Raw genomic sequence first — 26062 nt, 5'->3', positions numbered from 1 at the left:
TATACATTATTCAATCGTACGGAGAAATCGTGAAACTCCCAGGGCAGTTCTCTGTTCCCCACCAGCGCCTCCTATTGATTTTGTAGGCCAGCAATAATGCCGCCCGATCACGTGATCGATGTTTATTGTTGCACTTCGTACCGAATAGTGAGGCTAGACAGTTGGATGATAGTATATTCGACCTCAGAAATTTCCTGGACCTTACACTCTGTATAACTTTTCAATTGCTAGGTCTATTCTGGCGCATCCGTTTGGGCTGTACTACACCGCACATGGTTGCCCTTTGCGACCGCCAGATAAACAAACTAGCCTTGAAAGTTGGGCGGGGTTTGGGCACAACCACGGTTGATCAACCACCAAGATTCAAATTGAAATTTGGGGGAAAAGGATAATAACAATCTCAGCATTCCAGATCGCATATTGAGCCCTTTGACCCTAGAACCTCCTTTGTGTAGTCCCTTTGGGAAGAAGATTGTCGCATCAGTGGAGCCGCTCGCGCTTATCCGCGCTTATCGCCCCTTGACTCCGAGTTTCCGTCGCCTTCGTCAACATCCCACCATCCACGGTTCGCGCCCGCTCACCTTCCTGTCCTCCCTTCTACAGTCACATCTTCTTTGGTGAGTGCTTCTGATATTGTGTTGCCCTACCCTACGACCTAGCGTTGGTCTTGAGTGCTATCATACGCTACTTCTGTTTGAATCTGCGCCGCAGTCATCTCCGAGCCCCAGTGCTACGCGCAGCCCCCTGTCGTGATCTGTCTTATTTGCGCGCCCGACTCCTTGATGGAAGGGAATTGACACACGAAATAGGCTGTAACAAGCTTCTGTACTCCATTATCCGTGCTACCGGTCCCCTATCGTTCTGATCGCCCAAAAAACCCATCGACTTCGTTTGCTCACCCCCGAAGCGGTGGTAGCTCCTATGATTCGTGCCTGACATATCTTGAAAATCCTCTGTTGGCGTCCAAGATGGAAGCAAAGGCGGCGGAGCTCCTGGCGGCCTTCAACAACCCAAATCTTTCCGTCGATGCCAAGGTCGCCCACCTTACGGCCATCAAATCCGATATCAAGCAGAAAAATGTCCCCGAGGGCGCTATTCCAACCATTTTCGACACTCTGCGACTCGCTCTAACCTCCCAACACTATTCAGTCCTCGGCGCAGGCTTCTCTACGCTAGGCCACTTCTTGAAGCGGCTATCGATTCAAGATCAGCAGCAATGGATTGTGAGCCAGGCGAGGAACTTCTATCCCGTCCTGATGGAACGACTCGGCGATCATAAAGAACGTGTACGAGCGCAGGCCGCATCGATATTTACTGAGATCTGGTCTGTGGCGAGCAACGAGGTTGAATATTATGTGCTGGAGACTGCGTTGACGGGCAAAAACCCCGAGCTAAAGAAATGAGCATGCTCTGGCTTTCCAATGTGTGTCCACGCGCTGCGTAGCCTTTAAACTGGCCGCTAACAGGATTGTTTGCAGATGACAAAGAACCACGGTCTGTTGTTCCGCCAATATGTCCCTTCTCTGGTTGCATGCTTGGAGGATGCAGACAGCGCTGTTCGAGACACAGCAAGATTAGTTGTGGTTGAATTGTTCCGGTATGTACAATTCTATTCTTCAACTCAACTTCTTGAGACTGACCTTACGACTCAGGAACGCCCCCGCACGAGCCAAGTCTGATCTACAGAAGCAGCTGGTTGCTCGAGGCGTGCGCAAATCCATCGCGAGCGCTATTATTTCTGGCATCGGACTCGGCGACTCAGAGCCTGTCAGCTCCAATCGGCCCATTTCTCGTGCTGAACGCCCTATCTCGGTGATGTCTTCACGTTCGCACGCCAGGGAACTAGTCGATGATGGTATGATTGCGAGTTTAAATTTACCTTTATCTGAAGAGAACAGGGCTAATCAGTGTCAAGAGTTAGAGCCTACCAAAAGCCAACCAGGATCTTCAAGAGGCCACAATGACCGATCTACACCTGCTCCCCAAGAAGCCCCATTGAGGCCCAAGACCCCGGCGGAGCCGCCTGCTATGCAGCAAATATCTCAAGAAGATGACGGCATCGAGCCCTTCCTTGTCTCATCGGCCCGTGACATTGACGATACCGTGCGAGACATGCTTCCCTGGTTCGAGGGCAAAGAATCCGAAGACAATTGGTTGAAACGTGAGAAGAACGTTATCCTGTTCCGCAGACTCACTCGAGGTAACGGGCCTCACGACTTTCCTCAGAGCTACATCCAGAGCGTCAAAACTCTCCTTGATGGAATCTTCCGTGTCGTGAATTCCTTGCGAACGACTCTTTGCACCAACGGTTGTCTTCTGATGCAAGATATTGCTCGGACTTGCGGCCCCAGACTTGACCCCATGGTTGAGATTATCATGCAGAATTTGATCAAGCTGTGTGGAGCCTTGAAGAAGATTTCTGCCCAGAGTGGAAACGCCACCGTCGACGCTGTTCTTGGGAATGTAACGTACAACATTCGCCTTCTGCAACACGTCCACTGGGCCTCACAAGATAAAAATATACAACTGCGTCTGTTCGCGGCAGGCTGGCTTTGCACTCTGATTAAGCGCCAGGCCCATCAAAAGAGCTCGGTTGAGCACGGCGGTGGCCTGGACCTTATCGAGAAATCCATCAAGAAGGGCCTGGGAGATGCCAATCCTGGTGTACGAGAAGCTGTACGCAGCACTTTCTGGACGTTCTACGGTGTCTGGCCCGACCGAGCTAATGCCATCATGGCGACTCTCGATGCCAAATCGCGCACACTGCTGGAAAAGGATACCTCAAACCCCAATGCCTCTAAGGCCTCTTCTACGCCGACAAAGAGTGCAGCTGGCCCAGGTGCTAGCCGCTCTGCCCTGAAAGAAGCCATCGCAGCCCGCAAGAGGGCGATGCCGCCTTCTCGCCCAGAGTCCGCACAGTCCGCATTTATAGATTCAGATCCTGCTCCTAGACCCTCTACTCGGAGTGTACCCACGGGAGCACCGCTTTCTTCCCTTTCATCCGCACCCATGCGGCCTGCTATGAAACCCCGCCGGCCAGAGATCAGTCGTCCGGCAACTGCGGACCCTTACGCTCGTCGGCCCGACTCGAGAGCAGCTCGAGCTACTAGTAAGCCGGTCAGCTCCCCGAGATCAGTACGAGCCAAGGCATCTACACCATCAACTAAACCGATTAATGCCCCTCGCCTTCGGCCCCACGATGCTGGACAAACGGGCACCACTAGAGGCAAGCCTAAGAAGCTTGACCTTTCAAAATCAAAGTCTCATGGGGACCTCAATGCGGCGAGTCGTGCCCGTAGCGACTCTGCTGACAGCGTTGCGCATCAGTCCTCCGTGCATGCCTCCCATGCCTCCCATCTAAGCGGATCTGAGGGTCGCCATTCACCAGCGCCTATTGTTCTGGAAAGTCCTCCACTTTCTGCATCACAACCGATACTTGCTAGCAGTCAACAAATTAACCATGGTAATATCACCCTGGAGCATATTGAAGAACCACAGTCTCTCTCCCTCGCAGAACCTAGCCCTGTGCGAGCCTATCCGCGTGTCTCCGAAGCTGAAAGCGCAACTCCATTGCGCCCTGCCCATCCAGTCGCTGAAACTGAACCTACTCCTAAGGCCCAACCGGAAGAAATGGTAATATACGAAGACCCTGCTACGCCGGTTGCAGCGGAGCCTACGACACCAAAGATGTCTCCAATCCAGCATTTTACCCATCAGAAGTCTCCTCGCCAGCCCGATGACGAAGGGCTTGCAGAAGCCCCAGTGCCAGGTACCCCGGTCACCTTTGAGACCCCTCTCAAGAACCCTGTGCCGGAGCTGGCTCCTTACCAAGAACTCAACAATGATGGGGCTAATGAGCCCCGTTTCCCGTCCCCCAAGAGGACACCACTTCGGGGAACTCCTTCTCCCACTAGAAATCGTCCTCACCCCACGCCCTCTCAAAATATTCCCACTTTGGGTTCCACGTCAGCACCAAAGCAAGCTGTGGCAGATACATTTGAGAGCAATGCCAATAACGAGAATGCCACTGCGCATGTTATGAAGGCGGCAGAGCTCACTGCGACGCCACGATCCGCAGCTAAGCCTGGTGCACTCGAGGAGGTTCCCTTGAATGAGTCTATCTCACGTCTGCCTACGGAGGCAAGAAGCCGGTCCTTTGAACCTCCGGTCCAGCCAACAAGCGAGGAACCAGCATTCCGTCGCAGTCGGAAATGGGCAGAGCGGCACCGAAGCCCGAGCCCTCGATCCAAGGATCCTGCCAATGCGAGGGAAATGCTGAACAAGGCACTTAGCCGGATCGCCTCCCACACCATGGACATCTCTGGATATAGAAAACTGCAGGGACTGTACCAGTACCACGGCGAGGATATTGTTTCTCGCGAAGAGGACTACTATGCTATGCTTGAGGCCCTGCTACGCGAGCTCGAGGCGGCACCTACTAGCCGCAAGGATCACGATGTTAAAACTCAGATTCTGGCCACCATCCGCTCAATGCTTCTTCGAACCAGCGAGCTTTTCCACCGATACGATGTGGCCACAATGGCTTCTCTGATCCGAGCTCGCCGCCACTATGAGTCCAGCTCGCACTTTGTAACCTGCTTGGAAGAGGTTGCCGAGCAATTGGTTTCGCTGATCTCACCGCAGACAGTTATCGAAGGTGTGCTTCAAGGAATGGATCTGGATGAGGCTACGAAGAGCGAGGATTCCTATCGGTCTATTATCATGGGACTAGCTACTGTTCATCAGGCACTGTCTCAAGGGCCCATCGAGCTCTCGGACGATAGCTTGGCCAGCGTCGGCACGGTGGTGAGCCAGCAACTGGGCCATCCCCGACCTGGCGTGCGTAAGCAGGCCACTGAGCTGTGTACCCTGCTCAACCTCAAGTTCGGTCTCGACCGCGTACAGAAAGTCACCCCGCCCGCTGGTGAGGGCTCGCTCAATCTGCTCACCTATTTCATGGCCCGCCGGTCCCAGTGAACTGCTGAGACCGACAAAACGGGGAGATTGCTCTGACCCGACCATGTGAATAGCTTCCCTGTGACTTTTCTTCTTTCTATTTTTCGATTCTCTGCCTTATCTCTTTTGATCAACGTGATTTTGTAATTATCATGACGCGGTGGCGCTGATTCTGGTGGGACGTTTCGGTACATAAAAATTATGAATTCATTCTGCATGGCCCCACTGTAGCGATTTGTAGGGTAATTTCCTCTCGATCGACCGGCTGAATGTACCGCGCGATGTCTTGGACCTCATGGCCGGGACAGGCGAACCAATTATGAAAGTACGCAGTCAAGCCTGCCGAGCAAATGCTCCCCGACATGTGGGACGGTGAATGGTCGGGTGAGGCCGGCTATGCTGCAGGAGTTGCAGGATGACGGAGACTTGATCGGATGGAGGTGGACCATCCCTTAGCGTGTGTGGAGGTTAAACATGCATATACAGTAATGGTATGTATAAAATACATGAATTAGTCGATTTAAAAAGAAAGGGAGCAAGTCCAAAGTTTGCGAGTCACCAAACCTTGTTTGAGTGAGATGCCCCCGAAAAGGAGGTCTGTTATCGATCAGATTAGATCATCAGATAAAATTTCCACGAGGGGCGCTGGGCTTGTCGGTCATTATTATTTTCACTCCTCACCTACCTTTTCCTTGGAAAAAACCATGAAACAGAAGACCATGAAGATCCTCTTACCATGGAAATTTTCCACGTCGGAAATATGCGCCTGTTAATACCCTAATTGTGTCGGTTCGTGAAGATGAGACCCGCCACGAGCCTGCACGGCGGGTTATCAGATGAGGGCGTGCAGCGGGCAACTCACCATACAACCTAACGAGCCGATCACAAGTCACCCTATTGGACACGCTTAGGCCTCCGTCAAACTCTGTCGACTCCTGACTTGACCCTCGCAGTCTGCGAAAGGACGGCAGGGAACGATGTGCAGGGTCTGGCACTACGCGATCGGGAATCGATCTTCAGCTAGTGGAGTGGAACTCGTTGTCGCGGTCTCCGCTTTTTCCACTACGCATGAAGTTGACTGGTTCGCTAGCTAACGGATTTATCGAAATTCTCCATAGGTCTCCATGGTGGATTCGTGGCGATGTCCATTTTTCTTCTTCTTAGGTCTTAGGGATTGGGGGTTGGGTCGCATTATTCGTGGTTTGTGCTTGAGACTCCTGCTCCACGGGGGTTTGGCAAGGTCCGATATTGCGTCAACGCTGCTATGGCCCGCTACCGGACCCATGGATTTGCTAAAGAGTGTTTTATTACCGGAGACACCGAGGTTGTTGGGGGAATTTATGGAAATTGGTGGTTTCCTCTGGTCCTTGGTGTTTTCGAGTCTCTCCCTGGGTTTATACCTGCTGTCATTGATGCGCTATGAGAAGATGCTTGCTCAGTATTGATAACAGGGGAACTATCAGGGCCTGAATAATTGGCTTGCATGCAATCGCCTGACTCTTTTGACAACAAGAATCTCTGGGGTAACCCTGAGATTGGAAACTCCGATACAATTGCCTTCGAAAGCACGCCGGGGTGTGTGCTTTCTGGATGACAACCTCATCAGTCATGCTGGATAAGAAAGAAACAGATGCGCCAGAGATCACCAGGAGAACTTCAATGGTTGTTCTTCCAAAAGAAGATCACGCAAAAGATCACGTATGCTGACGTTGGGTATAGACCAGGTACTCGAACAACTGTGTGCTCTCCAAAGGAGGCCTTCGCAAACCTTTCTCCTATGTCCGCCTCCTCTTCTCTCTCGACTATACCAAGACCGATGTTTTCCTCATAATTTGCGGCGTCGTCTTCTCCATCGCGGCAGGACTCCCGTTCCCTCTTCTGGGTATCGTCTTTGGCGACTTGATTAACGATCTGAACACGGCTACTTGCTCCCCATCCACACAAACAAATAGCGAGGTTGCCGATAGTGTGCGTCAAAAAGTGCTCTACGTGATTTATATCACCATTGCCAACTTTTGCTTCATATACATTCATTGCGGTTGTTGGAGCTATATTAGCGAGCGCATTGCACGACGGTACCGGAGACGATATTTCGAGAGCATTATCAAGCAAGAGACTGGGTACATTGAGAGTTTACCAGCAGGTGATGTGGTATCACGGTTGGTGAGTGATATTCAAATCGTGCAATCTGGCACCTCGGAGAAAGTAGGCCTTGTTATTTCCACAGTGTCCTACTTTGTAACGTCATACGTTGTGGCGTTCATCAAGGTGCCTGAAATTGCGGGTATGCTGGTCTCTGTTGTGCCTTGCTACTTCTTCATGTCTTGCGTCGGTGGACACTACATCAAGAAGTATGGAAGCCAAGTCAATGAGAATATCAGCGCGGCTACGTCCATTGCCTCTTCAAGCTTGTCACATCTGGCACTGGTACATGCGTTCAACTCCAATGACCGACTGGAAAAGCTATATGCCGATTATTTGGCTGACTCGCGAATGGCTGCACTCAAGAAGGCAGGATCACATGCTGTGCAACTTGGGCTGCTATATTTCATTGCATACGCTGCGAACGCTTTGGCCTTTTGGGAGGGTTCTCGATTGATCGCCGATTCAGTGGATAACAATGGCGATGGGACATCTGTTGGGGCTGTGTATACAGTCATTTTTGTCTTGATTGACGCTTCGTTTATTCTCAGCCAAGTCGCACCATTTGTGCACGTATTTGCAGCAGCAGCAGGCGCATCTGAGAAGCTTCTAGAGGTCATCAATCGCGATTCCAAGATAGACGGAACTGCCGACTACGGAGACAAGTCTGCATCATTTGAATCGGAAGACATCGTGTTCCGCGACGTGCATTTTACCTATCCGTCTCGGCCAGAAGTACCTATCCTACAAGGAGTCGATTTTGCGATTCCGCCTCGCAAGCATACCGCAATTGTTGGTCCCTCTGGAGGTGGGAAGTCCACCATTGTCGCTCTTCTTGAACGCTTCTATGACCCTGAAGCCGGACAAATCATCATAGGTGAGCAAGATTTCCGAGACCTGAATGTGCGGTTTCTCCGTGGGAAAACCGGATTCGTCCAACAGGAGCCATCTTTGCTGGACCGTTCCATTCTCGAAAACATTGCCTACGGACTGGTCAGATCCGCAGCTGAGCAGCATCAGAATCTGGCTCCATATATTCTCGACTCCACACTGGCCACATTGGTGGATTATCTTCGATTAGGTATATCAGAAAAGAAAGCCCTGCAGGAATTCGACCCTCATGTCGCCAGAATTGTCTTCTTGGTGCGACAAGCGGCAGCTAACGCAAATGCTTTGACTTTTATCGATGCGCTTCCCCACGGGTTTGCGACGAACGTGGGCCCTTCTGGGAGTCAATTGAGTGGTGGTCAAAAGCAGCGTATTTCATTAGCTAGGGCCCTTGTGCGTGAGCCAGCTCTTTTGATCCTCGACGAGGCGACAGCAGCTCTGGACTCAACAAGTGAACGGTTGATTCAGGATGCTCTCGCAAAGCTAGCTGGACGTGTAACCATGGTATCGATTGCACACCGTTTGGCGACTGCCAAAGACGCCCATAAGATAGTGCTTGTGCAGAAAGGCCGAGTTGTCGAGGAGGGCTCCCACACTGAGCTTGTTGCTAGACGTGGCTCATACGCTGAGATGGTGCGACTGCAGAATCTTGGAAAGCTAAGCCCAAAATTGACAACCGGAGAGGATAATATTCGTGAAGCTTGCCAGGGTATTCTTGGCCATCAGACATTCACAACTGAGACCAAAGAGTCGTTCGTTGATGTGACTGGCACCAACGTCGCAGATGCTACAGACGATGCGCTTCCTCCATTTGCCACGGAATCGGAAAAAGAAAAAGAAAAAAAAGGTGTCTGAAGAAAGAGCTGAAGGAGAAGAAAGGATGCAAGCGCACCAGATGGTTCACCATGAAATTCACATTCTCTCTATTGCGGCCCAATCTGGGCTATGTCATGCTGGGCCTGGCTATGTCAGTCATAATTGGGGGTAGCTATACGGCCGAAGCGGTGATTTTCGGCCACACCATTGGTAGTCTAAATCCATGCATTGGAGCAGATGGTATCAGAGATGCCGGCCATCTGTACGGATTACTGTTCTTCATTATGGCGCTTGTCGAATTATCAGCCAATATTGTCGGCGGCTGCGCATTCGGTTGGGCGGCCGACAAGATTCTCTACCGTATTCGCGTGCTTTCTTTGAGATCTCTCATGGGGCAGACCATTCAATGGCATGGAATGGAGGATAGGACCCCTGGGACACTCCTCACTTACATCACCGGCGATGCAACTGCTCTTAGCAGTATCACAGGGACAACCATCGGATTGTTGTTAGCCACAGCAGTCAACCTGGTAGCTGGACTAGTGGTATCCTTTGCGATCGCCTGGAAGATAGCTATCGTGCTACTACCCACGATTCCTGTCCTGCTAGCCTCAGGAATGATGAAACTTCGGACACAGGCGCAATTCGCTGAACGCCACCAAAAGGCTTTTGCCCAGGCGACTGCCATTACAGTGGAAGCCGTGGATAACATCCGGGCTGTATCGGCATTCTCGCTGGAGCAACAATCATGTGCGGTCTATGAAAGAGCATTGGAGGAGCCCTATCAGGAAACTTTGTGGTCTATTGCATTTGGAAACTTTTTCCTTGCCTTGGCTTTCAGCATCAGTAATCTGGTTTACGCTCTGGCTTATTGGTGGGGTACCAAACAGATTGTGAATGGTCTATATACTCAGACCCAATTCTTCATCGTGCTCCCCGCTCTCCTGTTCAGTACACAGTCCTGTGGTCAGATGTTTGCTCTTGCGCCCGATGTTTCCAAAGCAGGCTTGGCTGCGTCGAACATTACAGAGCTACTCACCACTCATTCGGCCGACGAAGAGCTGAATTCGGATACCTCCAACAAGCTCAAAGGTTATGATAGTTATCTGCTCGATGAGAAGCATCCCGACCCCGAAGCAGGCTATCTCGGGCCAAAAAGCGTGAATGCCTCCGTTGTACCTCCAATGGTGAGCGGAATTGGAGCAGAATTACAGAATGTCCACTTCGAGTATCCATCGCGCCCAGGACGACCAGTACTGCACGGACTCAGTTTGAGCATTCAACCAGGCAAATTCTGTGCGTTAGTAGGTCCCAGTGGGTCGGGAAAATCCACAACCTTTGCTATGTTAGAACGATTCTACCGGCCTGAATCTGGTGCCGTGATAGTCGACGGTGTCGACATTACTCGACAGCTTGGCACACAATTCCGAGACGATATCGCACTCGTACCCCAGGAGAATGTGCTCTTCGAAGGGACAGTCGCTTTCAACATCGGTCTGGGCGCACGGCCAGGCCACCAGCCCACTCAAGAGGAGATTGAAGAGGCCTGCCGCATGGCCAACATCCACGAGGTTATCGAGGCCTTGCCAGAGGGTTATCATACCCAATGCAGTCATGACGGCAAACAATTCTCTGGAGGGCAGCGACAACGCCTGTCAATCGCGCGAGCTCTGATGCGCCATCCCCGAATGCTGCTGCTGGACGAGTCGACAAGTGCCTTGGATGTTGAGTCTGAAAAGCGTATTCAAGAGGCCCTCACCACACTTGCCGGTCGCACAACCGTTGTCGCAATTGCACACAGACTTAATACTATCCATCGTGCGGACTGTATTTACCTCATCGAGGATGGACGTTGCGTAGAGCAGGGTACGCATGAAGAACTCATTGAGCGGAGCGAGACATATCGGACAAGCGTCATCCACCAATCTCTCGAGACATAGAGGGTGGCTTGGCGTCAATTTAAAACAGGCGCGTGACTGCATAAGATACGAGATCAATGAGAAATTCAAAATAAAAGCGCTGTTGCTCTTGTGACCCTGCATGCGTAGCATTGTACCCCCAAGGTGCTTGGAGGGTGTAATATAGTTTCCTGTTATGGCACCTCCCAGCATTCCCGGGAAACCCCAAAGCAGTAAAAGTGCCTGGAATTCCCGATTCTGGAAGGAAGCTGGAACAATTCTCCGCTGATGCGATCGGTGAAAGCCAAAAAGGCCGAAATCGAGAACCCCAGAAAGAAGAAACAAGCGAGCGATCGCGAGATTTTCCAAATCGAGCGATGATTCTCGGCAAAGTTTCCCCATGTTTTGCTCGGAGTTCAAGCCGACCTTCCTCCCCACGGTGCGGGGACGTGGAATGAACCGAATTAACCGCAGGAAAGCTGAATTATGCTGAGATCCTGCAGCCAAATGGGGTCTTCTGACTTCGTTACTTTCCCCACGCGGCCCCGTCTCGCGTCAAAGTCGACCGAATGTCACTTCAAGGTACTGGCACCATGGGGAAGAACAGGGTATTTATAGCGAGTTTTGCTCCCCGCGAATTTGGCGATCGAAGAATTCCGGGGCACTCTGGATATTGTGTATTTCTTCCTTGCAGAGTTGTTATCACACCTCATCCATAATGGCAACGACGTTGACGGGTGGAAACCCGCATATTATTGAGCTTCCCAAAACAACGAGCAGCGCACCGCCAGATGCGCGGGCTGTGATTCAACAGTGGCTTGCAGCTTTAGAGACAGCTTTGTCGAAGCCAGCCACCCTTGACATTGCCTCGCTTTTCCATGAAGAATCATGGTGGCGAGATATGCTGGCTCTTGACTGGGACATGCGCACCTTGCACAGCGCAGCTGAGATATCCCAGTTCCTTGGCACCCACCAGAGCAAGGCAAGGCTGTCGGGGTTTCAAATTCAAGAACAGGGCAAGTTTCAGCCACGCTGGGAGCAGGTAGTTGACGGGTTGAGCTGGATATCCAGCATGTTCTTTTTCGAGACTGCCTTTGGTCGAGGCACCGGGATGGCGAGGCTTACGCAGGGAGACGATGGCTACTGGAAGGCGTATGCGATGTATACTTCTCTGCAAGAATTGAAGGGAGCTGAGGAGCCCCTCGGCAAGAGACGGCCTGAAGGGACGACAGAGAGTATGCTTGGTGGACTTGCAGCGGGGACGTGGATTGAGAGGAGGGAGAGACAGAAGGAGTTCTTGGATTCAGAGCCCACGGTGTTGGTCGTTGGTGCTGGTGAGTTGAATGACTTGCGGAGAGATCACACCATTCGTCAGGCATTCTAATGTGACTACCATAGGCCAAGCCGGTTTGAATATGGGTGCTCGTCTACAGAACCTGGGGTTGTCCTGTCTGCTTGTTGATAAGCATGAGCGAATTGGTGATAATTGGCGTAAGCGGTATCGCGTGAGTAGGAATGATTTTCTCTAAAGTCCTCGACTGATAATTGATACCTTGATGCTGACCGGTATATCCTCTAGACACTCGTCACCCATGACCCTGCCGAATTCACCCACATGGCCTATCTTCCCTTCCCGCAAAATTGGCCGCAGTTCACTCCCAAAGACAAGCTAGGTGACTGGTTTGAAGCTTACGCTAGTATCATGGAACTTAACATTTGGATGAAGACCTCGGTTACTTCAGCCGACTACAATGATGATACCGCCCAGTGGACGGTAAATGTGACCCGCGGTGATGGATCCAAGCGCACACTTCGGCCACGTCATCTCGTCTGGTGTACAGGACACTCCGGTGAGGTACGCATTCCGAGCTTCCCAGGGCAAGATTCTTTCAAAGGCACATTATATCATGGTAGTCAACACACCGATGCGTCTGACTACGACGTTCGGGGCAAGAAGGTCGTTGTCGTCGGCACCGGTAACAGTGGCCACGACATTGCCCAGAACTACTACGAAAATGGTGCAGACGTAACAATGCTCCAACGCAGCGGAACATATGTGATTACTGCCGACAAAGGTGTATTCATGATGCACAAGGGCCTTCACGAAGACGGCGGCCCGCCCACAGAAGAGGCCGACATTGTCTCAGAGAGCTTGCCCTTCCCAGTTCAATTCGCACTCAGCGTGCACATGACCCATCGCATTGCAGATGCCGAGAAAGAAACATTGGATGGTCTGCGCCGTGCAGGGTTCCAATTGGACTTTGGACATGATGGAGCTGGTATTGCTCGAGCATACTACACGCGCGGTGGCGGGTATTATATCGATGTTGGCTGCAGCTCGCTTATTATCGATGGCAAGATCAAGGTGAAGCACAGTCCACAAGGAATCACTGGCTTTGGCCAGCGTGAATTGAAACTTGCGGATGGCACTAACCTGCCTACTGACATTGTTGTGCTCGCAACTGGATATGACAACATGCGGACGACTGTGCGGAAAGTACTGGGTGATAAGATTGCGGACCGATGCTTGGATGTTTGGGACTTAGACAACGAGGGAGAACTCCGTGCGGTAAGTTTGTCATGAAATTTCTGGCTACCGGTGAAAATGGGATGCTAACGTTGGCTCTAGATGTGGCGCCCAAGCGGCCATCCAGGATTCTGGTTCTTTGGTGGCAACCTTGCGTTGTGTCGGATATACTCCAAGTTCCTGGCGTTGCAAATCAAGGCTATAGAATCGGGAATCAAGACACAGACCTGGGAGAAGAAGATCTAAGAAGACCTTAATATAAAAACTTGAAGATTGGATGGAATAGAACGCTTCAATTGACATTTTAATGACATCTTTTTTTCATGATCATAGACTAGGAGAAGGATGAGTCTACCGGACTGGAACGATACCACAAGGCTAAGCTTTCAATCACCTATCGCTTCGACTTCAATAATTTCTGCATTGGACTGAATAGCCATGCTGAGAAATCAAGGTTTATTGCTGCTTATTTCTCTTACATTTGTGTATCATCAAACCAATCGTTCACTATTTTCATTGCGTCCCACTACAGTGTTCACGCCTTATCATTTAGGTGTCAACGCCACGGAGATAACGGCGATTGGCGGCGGAACAATATGATTGGCCCACATGAACTATGCTACAGTCCAGCGTTTGAGGACAACGTTCGTCCACCGCAAAGTCCGAAGTCTCAAAAGTATAAGGCTGAGTGATTCAGCACTCAGAATGGTTAAAAAAGCAGCTCAATTTCATTACTTTACAATTCTCCCTCACATCATCAAATCGAAAACCCAAGACATGGCGGCGTTCAAGACTTTGCCTTCTCGTCCTCTGGGCCGTAATGGGCCTCTTGTTCCCAGACTGGGACTTGGTCTCATGGGTGCTAGTGGAACTTATGGTCCATCTCCCTCTGATGAAGAGAGATTTGCGCTCCTCGACGAGGCATACAGAAGAGGGGAGCAATTCTGGGATACGGGTAATCATTCCATGGCTTCTTCATTTCGAAGAGCAATTTTCCTGGCCGAAGATACAATGCTAATGTACCAAAAGCGGACAAATACGGCGACTCTGAAGCTCTTCTCGGAAAATGGTTCGCGGCCAATGCCGAAAAACGGAAGGACATTTTCCTTGCGACCAAGTTCGGCATCAAACCGATCAAAACTTCCCCGGGGTACGCAATAGACTCGTCGCCAGAGTATTGTCGCGAGTGCATCGAAAGGTCCCTCACTAGGCTTGGGCTGCCATTTGTGGACCTATACTATGTCCACCGCCTGGATAAAATCACCCCAATTGAGAAAACCATGGAGGTGATGGTGGCACTCAAGAATGCCGGTAAAATCAAGTACATCGGGCTGAGTGAGTGCAGTGCCGAGTCCCTGCGGCGCGCTCACGCGGTGCATCCGATTGCCTGCGTGCAGGTGGAATATAGCTTGATATGTACTGAAATCGAGTCGCCGAAGAGACGCCTGCTGGAAGTGGCCCGCGAGCTCGGCGTGGCCATCGTTTGCTACAGCCCCATGGCGAATGGTTTTCTGACTGGGACGATTCGTTCGCGAGCCGACGTGACAAAGCCGGGCGATTTCCGTGGTATTCTGCCGTGGCTGAAGGAAGAAAACATTCAAAAGAATGTTGCGGTCCTTGATCGGATTGCCGAGATTGCAAAGAATAATGGTGTGACCCTGCCGCAGTTGGCTCTTGCTTGGTTGCTTGCTCAAGGCGATGATGTTTTCCCCCTTCCGGGATCTTCAAATATCCATCGCCTGAATCAAAATCTTCAGAGTCTCGAGGTGGCACTATCGGCTGAGGATGAACAGGCGATGCGGCGGATCGCAGGAGAGATGGTTGGTGAACGGTTTCAAGAATTGACCGGCTACGCGTTCGGCGATACTCCTGCCTTGGAATCTTGAGGAGTGAGATCTTCTTTCTGGGTAAATTCGATCACACCCACTCATAAGCCACACGATGAGCCGCATAATAGAAAGTTCCCTTCTCTCCCGGATCTAGATCCTTATGTAACTTTGCATTGATCTAGCCCTAGTACGTTTCTTCAAATGATGGCTCATCTATGGTCAAGAAATTTTCTTCCGCAGCAGTAAGCCCAACCGGGCTGTTAATAAGATCCGGAGCGATATTCGACAAGGCGAAGAAGTCATACCTGGCAACTTCGGCACGAGGATTATGGCGTGCGTGTCGTGAGATATGCAAGTTTCCACAGTAAGGCACCAATATTTGAATGTCATACAGAGTATTTTCAGCATCTCTGGCCCCACTTGCATTTATTTCATCTCCAATCCAAAAGTAGTAAGGTAGACCGTCCGCTGCAGAGGCCTCAGCCTTCAAAAGCTCGCTGAGGGTCTGTGATCGTGTCGCAGCAAGAGGATTCTCGTTCAGAACGGAGAGATCCTTCATGAAGCAGATCACCCGTTCAATGATGCCTATGTCATGGCATCTTTGGTGCTCCAAAACATTCATGATACTTTGACGGTGGCCATCCAAGTGGGCAAATAGGAGGGTAATACAGGCCAAAAAACACTTGTCGTCCGTAGCCCGGGAAGATGGAGATCGATGGTACCCGCGAAATTGAAGATAATGCGAGATCATTTCACGACTCGCAGAGGCAGCAGCGAGTGTGCTGTAAGTACTTTCAGATGAAATTTGAAGACCATCGACATGGATGCCAGAACAAAGCCTCTGAATGAGATACGGTTGATGCAAAAGGACTAGAAGGTAGTGCTGGTGCATTTGAACCAATAGCCTTCCTGTACTTTCAAGTACCTCACCTTCCTGAGTTGCATGGTTTAGACCTGAACCCAGCCACCAGTTCGATGGAAGAAGCCTCGTGGCTTTTTTCAACTCTTGGTCAATGTCTCTCGTTTCGGTGAGTTCATCATGAGATGTCCACGGCATTTCGCACGGCATGTCACGCCTTTGCATGCGCATGTTTCGGGCAATAATTCGCCCCGCAGCCAGGACATGGACTTGCTCCAAGCGTTGAGCTGGCGTGCTGTTGTTCTTGCAGTCTGTCCTTTCTAAGTAGTCCTCTGTAATTGCAAAAGGCAACCCAAGCATAAGAGAAAGAAAGCGATCGCTATAGACCAGCTGGAACCACACAGAGTCTGCATGGCCACCCATGGTCTGTGCCAGTAGGGGGATTCCCATTGTGGATGCGATGCTGGAGGCCCGTCGATGGATGACCCACGCTTTTCTATGATCTCCGATGGTGATATAGTAACGCCCTTGCAGCATCAGAGTTTGTAATCCCTCGAGAGAGCATATCAATTCGTCATGAGACAAGACATAACCACATGCAGCATCAAAGTAGCGACTTGCTGCACTGGTAACGGACTCATTCAAGTGTACTTGAAGCTGTTTGGAAGCTTCAGAGTCAGAATGCCGTAGGCAAAGGGCAAGTTGGATCAGCTGCCGAGCGAAGAGGACTGGATGCGCGGATGGTGGAAGGGCCAGATCGCCATTGAGACCTTCTGGGTCAGTGTGTACTGGATGAGGTTTTTGGTTGATCTGAAGAGGCGATTTGAACAATTTGCTGTTGCGCAGAATCATCACAGCAATGGTAGGATTGGGGAGAAGAGATTCCAAAAAGCTCGTTAACGACGGGCCCCGCGACATTCGTTCATGATTCACTGAGTTCAACGTCGGAGGTTGCAATCGCCTGAGGCTTCTTGATGTCGCTGTTAGAGATTTCAATTTCTTCTGACTCGGCTGTCCGTTCCTTTGCTGGACCAGCCGATTGATGATTGCCTCAACTCGATCAAGACGTTGCCCGGCATTGCGACTGTGATTATTCGAGTTATCTGCGAACTCTTGACTGGTACATGGCAATTCATGTTGCTGACAGAATATGCATGAATTAGATCCAGGCACTAATTCGCAGCGCTTCTTGCGGTGTTTGCACTCCCAACAACTAAATGTGCCTTTGCGAATCCTCCGTCGTTTGAGAATGTGCTCCGAAGCCGACGGAGCATTTCCAACGGTCGGAGCAGGGTCCTTCGAATCCATAAAGTCTCTCTCAGTAGACTTGGCATATCAATGTTGGAGACAATAACCTCTCTAATTAGACGTGGGCCATCAATTTTTCTTACAATGACCTGGATTTGAGATAATTGATTGTCTCAAGTTGGGAGCCTTGCGGCGCAAGTTCCATTCATCGCGTATAACTGGTCACCACCAGCGTTGTTTGCATCCCGCCACTCTCTACATCATCGTGAAAGGAAGAACGGAAGAATGGAACTTGTTCGAGCTGTTATCTACCTTCTCTGCCTATGGGAACTCAGAAGAACGAGTTACAGATCGAGAATATCTTACCTGCACAGAAAGCTTAGCTTATTTTTATGCCCAAAAATGTGGCACATATCAAAAGGATAAACTATATAATGCATGAACAAAAGGCAGAGTAAGATGTCGAATTTGATTTAGCCATTGTTTCAAGCACACTGCATTAGATGAATAAATCTTGGCGAATAATAGAAATTTGAGGTTAATTATGAGTAACATACATTCAAAGGGTGTAAGGGCGATAGCCAGGTATGGATACAATAACCTTGATAGACATTCATATCAAACTGCGATGGCACTAGCTGACTCTACTTTGGTATAGACTCCAGCTTTAATATCAGTGAGCAAAGTCGGCCCAGTAGGAGTCCATCCCAGCTGCTCCTGAGTCTTCTCGCTAGACGATGGGTTGTCGGCGCTGATGACAAAGCCCATGAAGTCGCCACCAAAATGCACCGCAGCTTGCTCAAATGTCTTGGAAGAAGTTGGAAGACCGGCCAAGTTGCCAATCGCTTCCGCAATGTCCTTCATCTTCACACCTTCCTCGCCCACAGCATGATATCTGGTGCCTGCAACGCCCTTTTCGAGAGCGAGGCGGAAGAGACGTGCCGCATCGTGGCGATGAACGGCAGGCCATCGGTTGAGGCCCTCGCCAATATAGATTGATTCTCCTTTCGCGAGTGCCACTTGGGCAATCCGGTAGATGAACCCATGATCGTTGTCTCCGTGGACTGTGGGTGCAAGTCGAACGGCAGTCGCACGCACGCCTCGAGACGCAAGTGTGGCCACTTCCTGTTCAGTCGATGCACGAACATTCACGGCAGAGGTCATGTCGGGGCCCGTATCCTCAGTGACGAGCTCACCCTTTGGCAGCATCATAGTGCCGGATGCGAGAACCATGGGACGGTTAGATCCTGCCAGAACGTCGCCCATGGCCATGATAGCCGCGTACTCGACCTTGGCATTCTCTGCGAATTTGGTGAAGTCGTGGTTGAAAGCGAGATTGATAACACCATCCGACTCAGAGGCACCCTTCTTGACTGCCTCAATATCTTCAAGAGAGCCTTGGATCACATCAGCGCCCTTGGACTTCAAAGCAGCTGCCGATGCATCTGAACGAGCCAGGCCGACAACGCTGTGGCCAGCGTCGAGAAGCTCCTGGACCACGGCTTGGCCAATGAAGCCAGTTGCACCAGTGACGAAGACGTGCATATTGAGAGGTGATTGTTGTTTTATTTTGTGTCGCTTGTGGTTATCGATGGAGTCTGTTGAGATGCGAGACAATGCTAGCGCCTAGGTCTCAACTCAATATATAGTTGAGATCGGTCGAGATCGATGCTGAGTCCCGACGGACATAAAGAACCACCCTAATTCCATGATTCCACCCGATGCCATTCTGTGGAACATCAATTCAACCGACTATACGATCCTAGGCAAGTGTTCCGCAAGCTCTTCACAGCATCGGGATCTACGACAGGAACCAAGGCAGATCTAAATCCGCTTGAAGGTGCCCAGCCGCCGCAAATAATACGACGGAGGGTTAGCGCGAGTCTGAAGGCAACCAATGAGACCTTCTTGGGCCAACCTCCGGAGTTAAGCAGTGGGTCCGCCTCAACCCCGTCATGACATCTTTCTCTTGATCCCTCTTTTTTTCGTTCACTAAACTCCACCTGAACTGGTGATGTGAAGATGGCTTCACGCAAGTCAAGTCCCGGTGAAAACGGTGCTCGGAGGCGCCGAGCGCATACTAAGTCGCGTCGAGGTTGTCGGAACTGCAAGCTCCGGCGTGTCAAAGTGAGACTCGTGGATCGTTAATCCTTGGCTTCTATCTGATGGTCTGGCTAACGCGATTTTGAAGTGTGATGAAGGCCAGCCGCAATGCAAAAAGTGCCTAGCGTTTGGAGTCGTTTGCAACTACAATACTATGCATGGCCAAGATCTGCAACCTACACCGCTGGATCCGCCTAGCAAACCCCATCTAGAAAGCTCCTTCGGGCAAGTTGTTTTCAGTGCATTCCCTCGACCTCCATCAATCTATTTGCGCCCGGCGACGATCATTGGATCTGGTCAGGGGTCCTTCCAATTGGACGCAGAAAGTATCAGTCGCTTAGATCGTTTCTACCGTCGCACGGTCTACACATTTGCCGGCAATAACAACTATGCGATCTACCAGAACCATGTTACTAGCATTGCTATCGAGGTAGGTCTTCGATATACAATCCTTACCACTATCAGCGGATCTTTTCATATTGTCGTTACCGATCCTGACAATCAATACCTACAGAACCCGTTCCTGATGCATGTTATCCTGACATTAACAGCAACGCATGATCGAATTCTATCGGCATCAAAAGATAACGCAAAGCGTTCTATTGCAGAGGCATATCACTGGTCAAAAGGAGCTGCACTGCTCAACAAGAAGCTTTCGTCTCCAATCCGGCCTGAGGATCGCGATGCTCTTTGGGCCGCCGCAGCCATTCTCGGCCTCTTAAGCATTGCCGAAATTGAAGCATCGACCCCATGGGAAGCATGGCCTCTTAAGCCTTCTGACTCGTCAGATTTAGGTTGGTTGGACATGTCTCACGGCAAAGAAGCAGTCTGGAAAGCAACGGATCCAATGCGGTCGGATAGTATCTTCCATGCCATGAGAGACGACTATCGTACGCTTATGGCCAGGCCACCACTGAGCGAAATACACGATATGCCAAAGGAGCTCGTCGAGCTATGTCAGCTAAACAAGACTATGGAACCTACCCAAAGTCCTTACTTCACTGCTGTCTCTCTTCTGACTCGATTGTGGCATTTGAAATGTACCCAAGCCACGATGGCCAGGTATATGCAGTTCCTGGGCTTTATGGACCCGGTATTCAAGTCCTTGTTACACGAGAAAGACCCTCGTGCACTTTTGATTCTCGCTCATTGGTACGGGCCCATGTGCGAGTCTCTGTGGTGGATCGCCAGGCGGGCCAAATTAGAATGTCAAGCCATTTGCTTGTACCTGGAGCTTTTCCATCCTGATGAAAAGGATATCCAGGTTTTGTTGGCACGGCCTAAGGAACAGTGTGGGTTGATCACCTAGATTTAATGATGACTTTATGAAGAATACGAATCAATGAAAAGACTATGATTTCATGGGCAATGAAATTCCTCGTAAAAGCAAACGAAAGGAGAGAAGCATCATGTCACGTGACCGGAGAAGGATTACCCGACTGGTTGGTTCGTCACCGTCTCAGAGAAATGACCAAATCACGACGACGACCTTCACATCACAAGAGTCATTCAACCTGTCAACCAAAGCAGAGACAGAGAATGTCAGCAGTGGTGGTCATCGCTCAGAAACCGACCAAATCAATCCACAGGGGCACTAACCGCAGCAGTCATGAGTGAGCGAGGTTCGGAGATTGTGTTTCGGGCGGAGAACATTCCGATCCGCTTCTTTAAAGCATGCCGGTGGTGTCGCAGGCAGAAAATGCGCTGTGATGCGCGTACACAAGTCCCATGTTTCCGCTGTCGCTCGACTGGGCGCGACTGTATTCTCGACCCCATTGAAGACGCCAGACGGCGCAGTGATCGCCGTAGGAAGACGACAACACCTGCGCGGTAAGTTTCATTATTTACGACCAGAGTGTTGCCCTTCCTAGGAATATAGCTAATCATGTCTAGATATAGCGGCTCGGCAGTGACTTCTCCACTTGATCAGCGAAGCGGCCTTCAAACACCTGTATCAAGAGAGCAAGAGTACTCTCCGATTACGGGAGGGGATGCTAGTTTTGATGCCTCGATTGATTCGTTGCCCGATTCATCATCATTTGGAGACTTGCGCAGGTCTCAAACGGCTGATCATCATGGACCCGAATCACAGCATTTAAGTCCCAATGACATGATTGCTCCAGCATCAGCCGTTCACTCCATGTCCGTAAATCTCCTCGACAATAACCATGTAGGTCCAAACATGTCGATGAGGTTGTTCAAGAGAATCCCCCACTGACCAATGCCATAGATCTTTCTAGATAACTCGACTAAAGGCGATGGAAGAGGGGATATCATTGCTCGTGGTATCGTGAGTGAAGAGAATGCTAGAATCATGTATGAAAGGTAGGAGAGAAACCAAGCGTTAATTACTCTGGAGAATTACAAAAAAAGGACACTAACAAATGGCAGATTTGTCGGCGGAAGCAAGAACTTTCTGCCACTATTTGACCCAATACGTGACACGTTCGACTCTATCAGGTCACGTTCCTTGTTTTGTTTCACGGTGATTATCTATCTTGCGAGTCGAGCCGTGATGGATTTACGCGGCGACACACACATGCAGCGCGTATTGCAAGACGAATCGCAGAGACTAGCAGAAGACAGCTTTTTTGAACGTCCCACTAAGCTTGAAACTGTGCAAGCGATGGTCCTTCTAGCTGCCTATTCAGAGAAAACCTGGTTCTCAACCGCGCTCATACTGCGCACGGCGTTAGACTCGGGATTGGAGAAATCGCTAGATACACTGTTATCTCAAGAAACTCTCCCTCGCAGTTCACTCTCTGCCTCCATGGAAGAGCGCCAGCTAGTATGGGAAACACGAACGTGGCTCATTAGTTTCACGTTGGAGCTGGACGTTGCGTCTGGGACAGGTCGCAAATCCCGTATTGGGGAAGTGGATGTCATGAAGCTCCGAAGGTTTCTAGACTACCCCCTCTCCTTGCCTTGTGATATGCGAACAGTGTGTATCATTGAGCTTCATCAACTTCGAGGTTTGTACGGCCAACCTCGGTTTCGGCACACTAGCTAACTTCATGCAAGGCCACTCGCGCATTGTCATCGACAACTCAAGTTCAGTTCGGGAAATAGTATCAACAGAACTGCCAACAATCATGACGAAGCTACAGAACTGGTGGACTACTTGGGATGAAATTCACAACAGTAAGTCCTGGCCTACCCATGTTAAAACCCCGGAAGAAACTTTGAGTAACACCGAACAAAAAGACAACGGCTTCCACGCTGGCGCTTTTCAACGAAGCAGTCTGAAGCTCATGCTGCTTTACGCGAGGATATTTGTCCTTTGTGCCTCTTTGGCGAGAATTCAAAAATTACAGCCTGGTTCGTCCAACTTTGAAGCAGAGGGAATCGACCAAAATGTCATGGGACTATGGCAATCTCTCGTTGCAACGATTATGGACCAGCTAGCATTCTTAATTGGCGAGCCAGCCTATCGCTGCCAATTCCCATGGGCACCAACCTACCCTGCATTGACAGTCGCCTTTGTTAGTAAGTTGATTTCCTCAATCAATGTACCTCGCTAAACGCGGGTGCTAACCATTAACAGCTACTTTTGCACTTCGAATCGCCCGTTGGCGTCCTAATCTGATCGATCAAAGTCTCCTTCTGGAACGGGCCGAAAAGATCTGCGACTTCCTGAAACAGCCACCATATCCGGATATCCACCGCACAGTCTCTATCTTCGTGAACTACGCCCGTGCTCTCATCGCTAGCCAACGTCCGCTCAGCAACGATCGACAGAGTAACGACAGCACGGACGCAACCCACATGTCCGAACAAGGCGATGGGCCCGTGCCTTCATACAGGGGTCCAGACAGTCCCATGCAGAATGCCCCTCCTTTGGCACCACTCGAGGATCCTCGGTATAGACCCGGCGCGGCCATTCCGAGTGATAAAGATACAAACATGGTTCCAATGCCAGGTGGTGATGCAGCTGCAACAACCAGACCGCCTCTCCCAAGGCTGCCTGACACAATGGATGCTCCAACCTGGACGGTGTCCAATTCCATCGCAGACTCGTTCGGTCTTTTCGAGGAAGGTCAGAATGATATCTTTGACTTCTTGCCTATGATGCCTTCTTTGCCTTGATAGAATACCCATGCAGCATAATAATAACACTCAAGATCCATCAAACCTCTTAAGATACTGTTCCAATAGTAATAAGATCTTTTATCAAGTTGTTCTGCAGTAGTTAGTTCAATATTGAAAGTCTCGGCCGGCTCGAACGCTAGATGGAAGGGTAACGAGAGACGATCACAAGATTGGGCCGCAAAATGAAGTCCACCGACCACAATCCACATGAATTTGCACGCTAATGACCAAAACTTATACAGGATCGAGTCAAAAACGTGCAATGGCAGGAGGACCAGGCGTCGGCAGCACCCGTCAACAACCCGGACCCAGGCCGGCGCCGTATGCCAGATGGCCCTAAAACTCGGCCCCGGACCGGCCCCGATCACTTGCTCAGAATTTGAACTATAGCAGCCACTTAATTGGTGTGCTCAATTGACTCCAAAACTCGTAGCTTGGAACACTATGCATGGTTGCGGGAATCTAGACTTTATGACTCCAATTTTCCGATGAAAATTTGGACTCCACTACTCGCAGTGATCGATCATGAATTTGTTTTATAAAACGCTCAGTTCCTTGTCTCCGGAGATTTCTGCGTTGGCAGATATGGTCTTTGGATATCCCTTTACGTATCCCCTCTCAAAATTCATTTCAATCTACGTATAATTATCATGCATATAGGTTGTTCAATCTTGTCTCGAACCATGAATCTCCTTTTTCCTTCAGGTGGGATACAACCCCGCATATCCGGCCTGGTCAACAAAGCCTCTAACTGTTTCCCGCTTCTAGATAAGCAGCCTAGTTGCAACGAGGAGATCGTGTCAGATTCAATCAGGCACACATCAAGTACCACAAAAGATGAAAATTACACCCTTGTTGATTTGGCCCCTGAAGGGATATTGGTCGAGTTCTCAGAAGACTCATCCGCAGACCCCACCAATTGGACGCTTGTAAGCTGATTATCACAAAGCACTAGGCCAATCGGAAATTTCCAGAACTAACAGCAACCCCAGAAAAAGAAAATATACAATGCAGTTGTGGGGCTATTTATTGTGCTCAATAGTGGCGTGTCATCCTCCTTGCCTAGCAATGCAGTCCCCACTATAATGCAGGACTTCGGTCTGTCAGGGGACGGCCAAAAGGTCTTACCAACGGCTATCTTCTTGATTGGATATTGTGTCGGACCCTTGGTCTGGAGTCCCTTGAGTGAGACAGTTGGAAGGAGACCCGTTCTTTTCTGGACCTTTACTGTCTTTGTTCTTGGGACACTTGGCTGTGCCGTTGCCCCGAATTGGACAGCCCTGCTGATCTTTCGTGTCATCTGTGGTACTATGGCTGCCGCCCCGCAGACTGTTTCTGGCGGAGTGTATGCCGATATGTTCTCAGATATGCGGAGTCGTGGCCGCGCAATGGCTTTGTATATGTCGGTATGTTACGATGCCTCGACGGAACTTCAATTCAAGCCAAGCTAATTCAAACAATAGGCTTCCAGCTTTGGACCAATCATTGGACCTATTATCTCTGGATGTTCTGTCCGATATGGCTGGAGGTGGACCTTCCGTATTGACTTGATTCTCTGTGGTATTACATGGACAGCTCTTCTATTCTTGTCAGGTAAGGAGCGAACTTAGTAAACCTCTTCATTTAAGTCAACTAATTTGCAACGTACAGAAACATTTGCGCCCGTCTTACTGAAGAAGCAAGCTAAAAAGCTACGTAAAGAGACTGGACACAACAGTTATTTTGCTCCACAAGAACTGAAATCAGACGCGGCCTTTACTCTCGCTCAGACCATCACGCGTCCACTCACAATGCTTGTGTTTGAGCCCATCATTCTTTTCACTGCTATCTATGTGTCTCTGGCGTGGAGCATGGTGTTCTTCTATTTTCAAGCATATCCCATCATCTTCGAAGGTATGTTTTCACGAATGTCCCGGAATGAAGGAAACAAAGCTGAGGCCGCAAAGGAACATATGGTTTTGATGTCGCAACGACTTCTCTCACATACCTTCCAAGTGAGTTTATATCCTTCTCTAATTAAAATGGTCGGCACATGTCTAATTTTGAACAGTGGGCATCGGCGCTGCATCATCCTGTCTCTTTGCTCTATACTACGACATGATTTTTCAGAAAGCCAAGAAACTCGGGAAGCGCTGGGCCTCGGGTCCCGAATATCAACGACTTCCACTTTCTTGCACAGCTGGTCCTCTCCTAGCTATCAGCATGTTCTGGCTGGCCTGGTCGGCAAAACCGAGTATCCACTGGATCGTCCCTGTGCTTTCAGGGTTAATCTTTGGACTCGCATACCAGATAACCTTCATTTCACTTCTGACATATGTCACCGATGCCTACAAAATTTATTCTGCTAGTGCACTCGCGTCCTCGGTCATTATGCGCAGTATTGCGGGAGCGTTGTTCCCTCTCGCTGCTGATCCGCTGTACGCCAAACTGGGTGTCCCATGGGCAACCTCAATACTTGGGTTCGCCAGTATCGCGTGCATCCCTATTCCTTTTGCATTGTTATACTTTGGCCCGTCGATCCGGAAGAGAAGTCCGTTCTGCCAACGATTGGAGGAGGAGGATATGACTAAACATTCAAGTGGAACGAGAACTCCCGACGAGGCTTAAGGTGTTGCTTTGTAGCATACGGAAGACATGATGAGACCACGAGCTGCTTCTTAATTTGCGTTCATGCTGAGCATTTGCATTGCATAAACAAATGGTGTTT

General features: G+C 50.1%; 8 protein-coding genes across 8 annotated transcripts; 6 read left to right on the top strand and 2 right to left on the bottom strand.

Annotated features, from left to right (window-relative positions):
• Window positions 1-968: 968 nt before the first annotated feature.
• N7458_006656 (uncharacterized protein) lies at window positions 969-4977 on the top strand (the record flags this gene model as incomplete). Its single annotated transcript, XM_056910038.1, has 4 exons — window positions 969-1343; window positions 1479-1597; window positions 1653-1855; window positions 1916-4977. The coding sequence occupies 4 exons, from the start codon at window positions 969-971 to the stop codon at window positions 4975-4977; spliced, it is 3759 nt and encodes a 1252-aa protein (XP_056765742.1).
• Window positions 4978-6564: 1587 nt separating this feature from the next.
• On the top strand, window positions 6565-8841 carry N7458_006655 (ABC transporter ATP-binding protein; the record flags this gene model as incomplete). Its single annotated transcript, XM_056910037.1, has 2 exons — window positions 6565-6618; window positions 6676-8841. The coding sequence occupies 2 exons, from the start codon at window positions 6565-6567 to the stop codon at window positions 8839-8841; spliced, it is 2220 nt and encodes a 739-aa protein (XP_056765741.1).
• Window positions 8842-8891: 50 nt separating this feature from the next.
• N7458_006654 (ABC transporter ATP-binding protein) lies at window positions 8892-10742 on the top strand (the record flags this gene model as incomplete). The annotated part of the gene is made up of 1 exon (XM_056910036.1): window positions 8892-10742. The coding sequence occupies one exon, from the start codon at window positions 8892-8894 to the stop codon at window positions 10740-10742; it is 1851 nt and encodes a 616-aa protein (XP_056765740.1).
• A 676-nt stretch (window positions 10743-11418) lies between these two features.
• N7458_006653 (putative flavin-binding monooxygenase) lies at window positions 11419-13473 on the top strand (the record flags this gene model as incomplete). The annotated part of the gene is made up of 4 exons (XM_056910035.1): window positions 11419-12034; window positions 12099-12205; window positions 12280-13269; window positions 13330-13473. 4 exons carry the CDS (start codon window positions 11419-11421, stop codon window positions 13471-13473), a joined length of 1857 nt encoding a protein of 618 aa, XP_056765739.1.
• Window positions 13474-14004: 531 nt separating this feature from the next.
• N7458_006652 (aldo-keto reductase) lies at window positions 14005-15113 on the top strand (the record flags this gene model as incomplete). The annotated part of the gene is made up of 2 exons (XM_056910034.1): window positions 14005-14182; window positions 14257-15113. The coding sequence occupies 2 exons, from the start codon at window positions 14005-14007 to the stop codon at window positions 15111-15113; spliced, it is 1035 nt and encodes a 344-aa protein (XP_056765738.1).
• Window positions 15114-15240: 127 nt separating this feature from the next.
• Window positions 15241-16833, bottom strand: N7458_006651 (fungal specific transcription factor domain-containing protein; the record flags this gene model as incomplete). Its single annotated transcript, XM_056910033.1, has 1 exon — window positions 15241-16833. One exon carries the CDS (start codon window positions 16831-16833, stop codon window positions 15241-15243), a length of 1593 nt encoding a protein of 530 aa, XP_056765737.1.
• A 948-nt stretch (window positions 16834-17781) lies between these two features.
• On the bottom strand, window positions 17782-18708 carry N7458_006650 (SDR family oxidoreductase; the record flags this gene model as incomplete). Its single annotated transcript, XM_056910032.1, has 1 exon — window positions 17782-18708. The coding sequence occupies one exon, from the start codon at window positions 18706-18708 to the stop codon at window positions 17782-17784; it is 927 nt and encodes a 308-aa protein (XP_056765736.1).
• A 712-nt stretch (window positions 18709-19420) lies between these two features.
• Window positions 19421-25962, top strand: N7458_006649 (MFS multidrug transporter; the record flags this gene model as incomplete). Its single annotated transcript, XM_056910031.1, has 15 exons — window positions 19421-20558; window positions 20617-20820; window positions 20874-21096; window positions 21160-21436; window positions 21497-21591; window positions 21658-22238; window positions 22288-22752; window positions 22811-23302; window positions 23605-23676; window positions 24124-24284; window positions 24348-24761; window positions 24819-24948; window positions 25006-25248; window positions 25302-25349; window positions 25406-25962. 15 exons carry the CDS (start codon window positions 19421-19423, stop codon window positions 25960-25962), a joined length of 5100 nt encoding a protein of 1699 aa, XP_056765735.1.
• Window positions 25963-26062: the final 100 nt, after the last annotated feature.

The sequence above is a fragment of the Penicillium daleae genome (assembly GCF_028827525.1).
Source record: "Penicillium daleae strain IBT 16125 chromosome Unknown utg000006l_segment0_segment0, whole genome shotgun sequence".
Lineage (NCBI taxonomy): Eukaryota > Fungi > Ascomycota > Eurotiomycetes > Eurotiales > Aspergillaceae > Penicillium > Penicillium daleae.
This window is presented reverse-complemented; position numbering and strand designations above follow the sequence as displayed.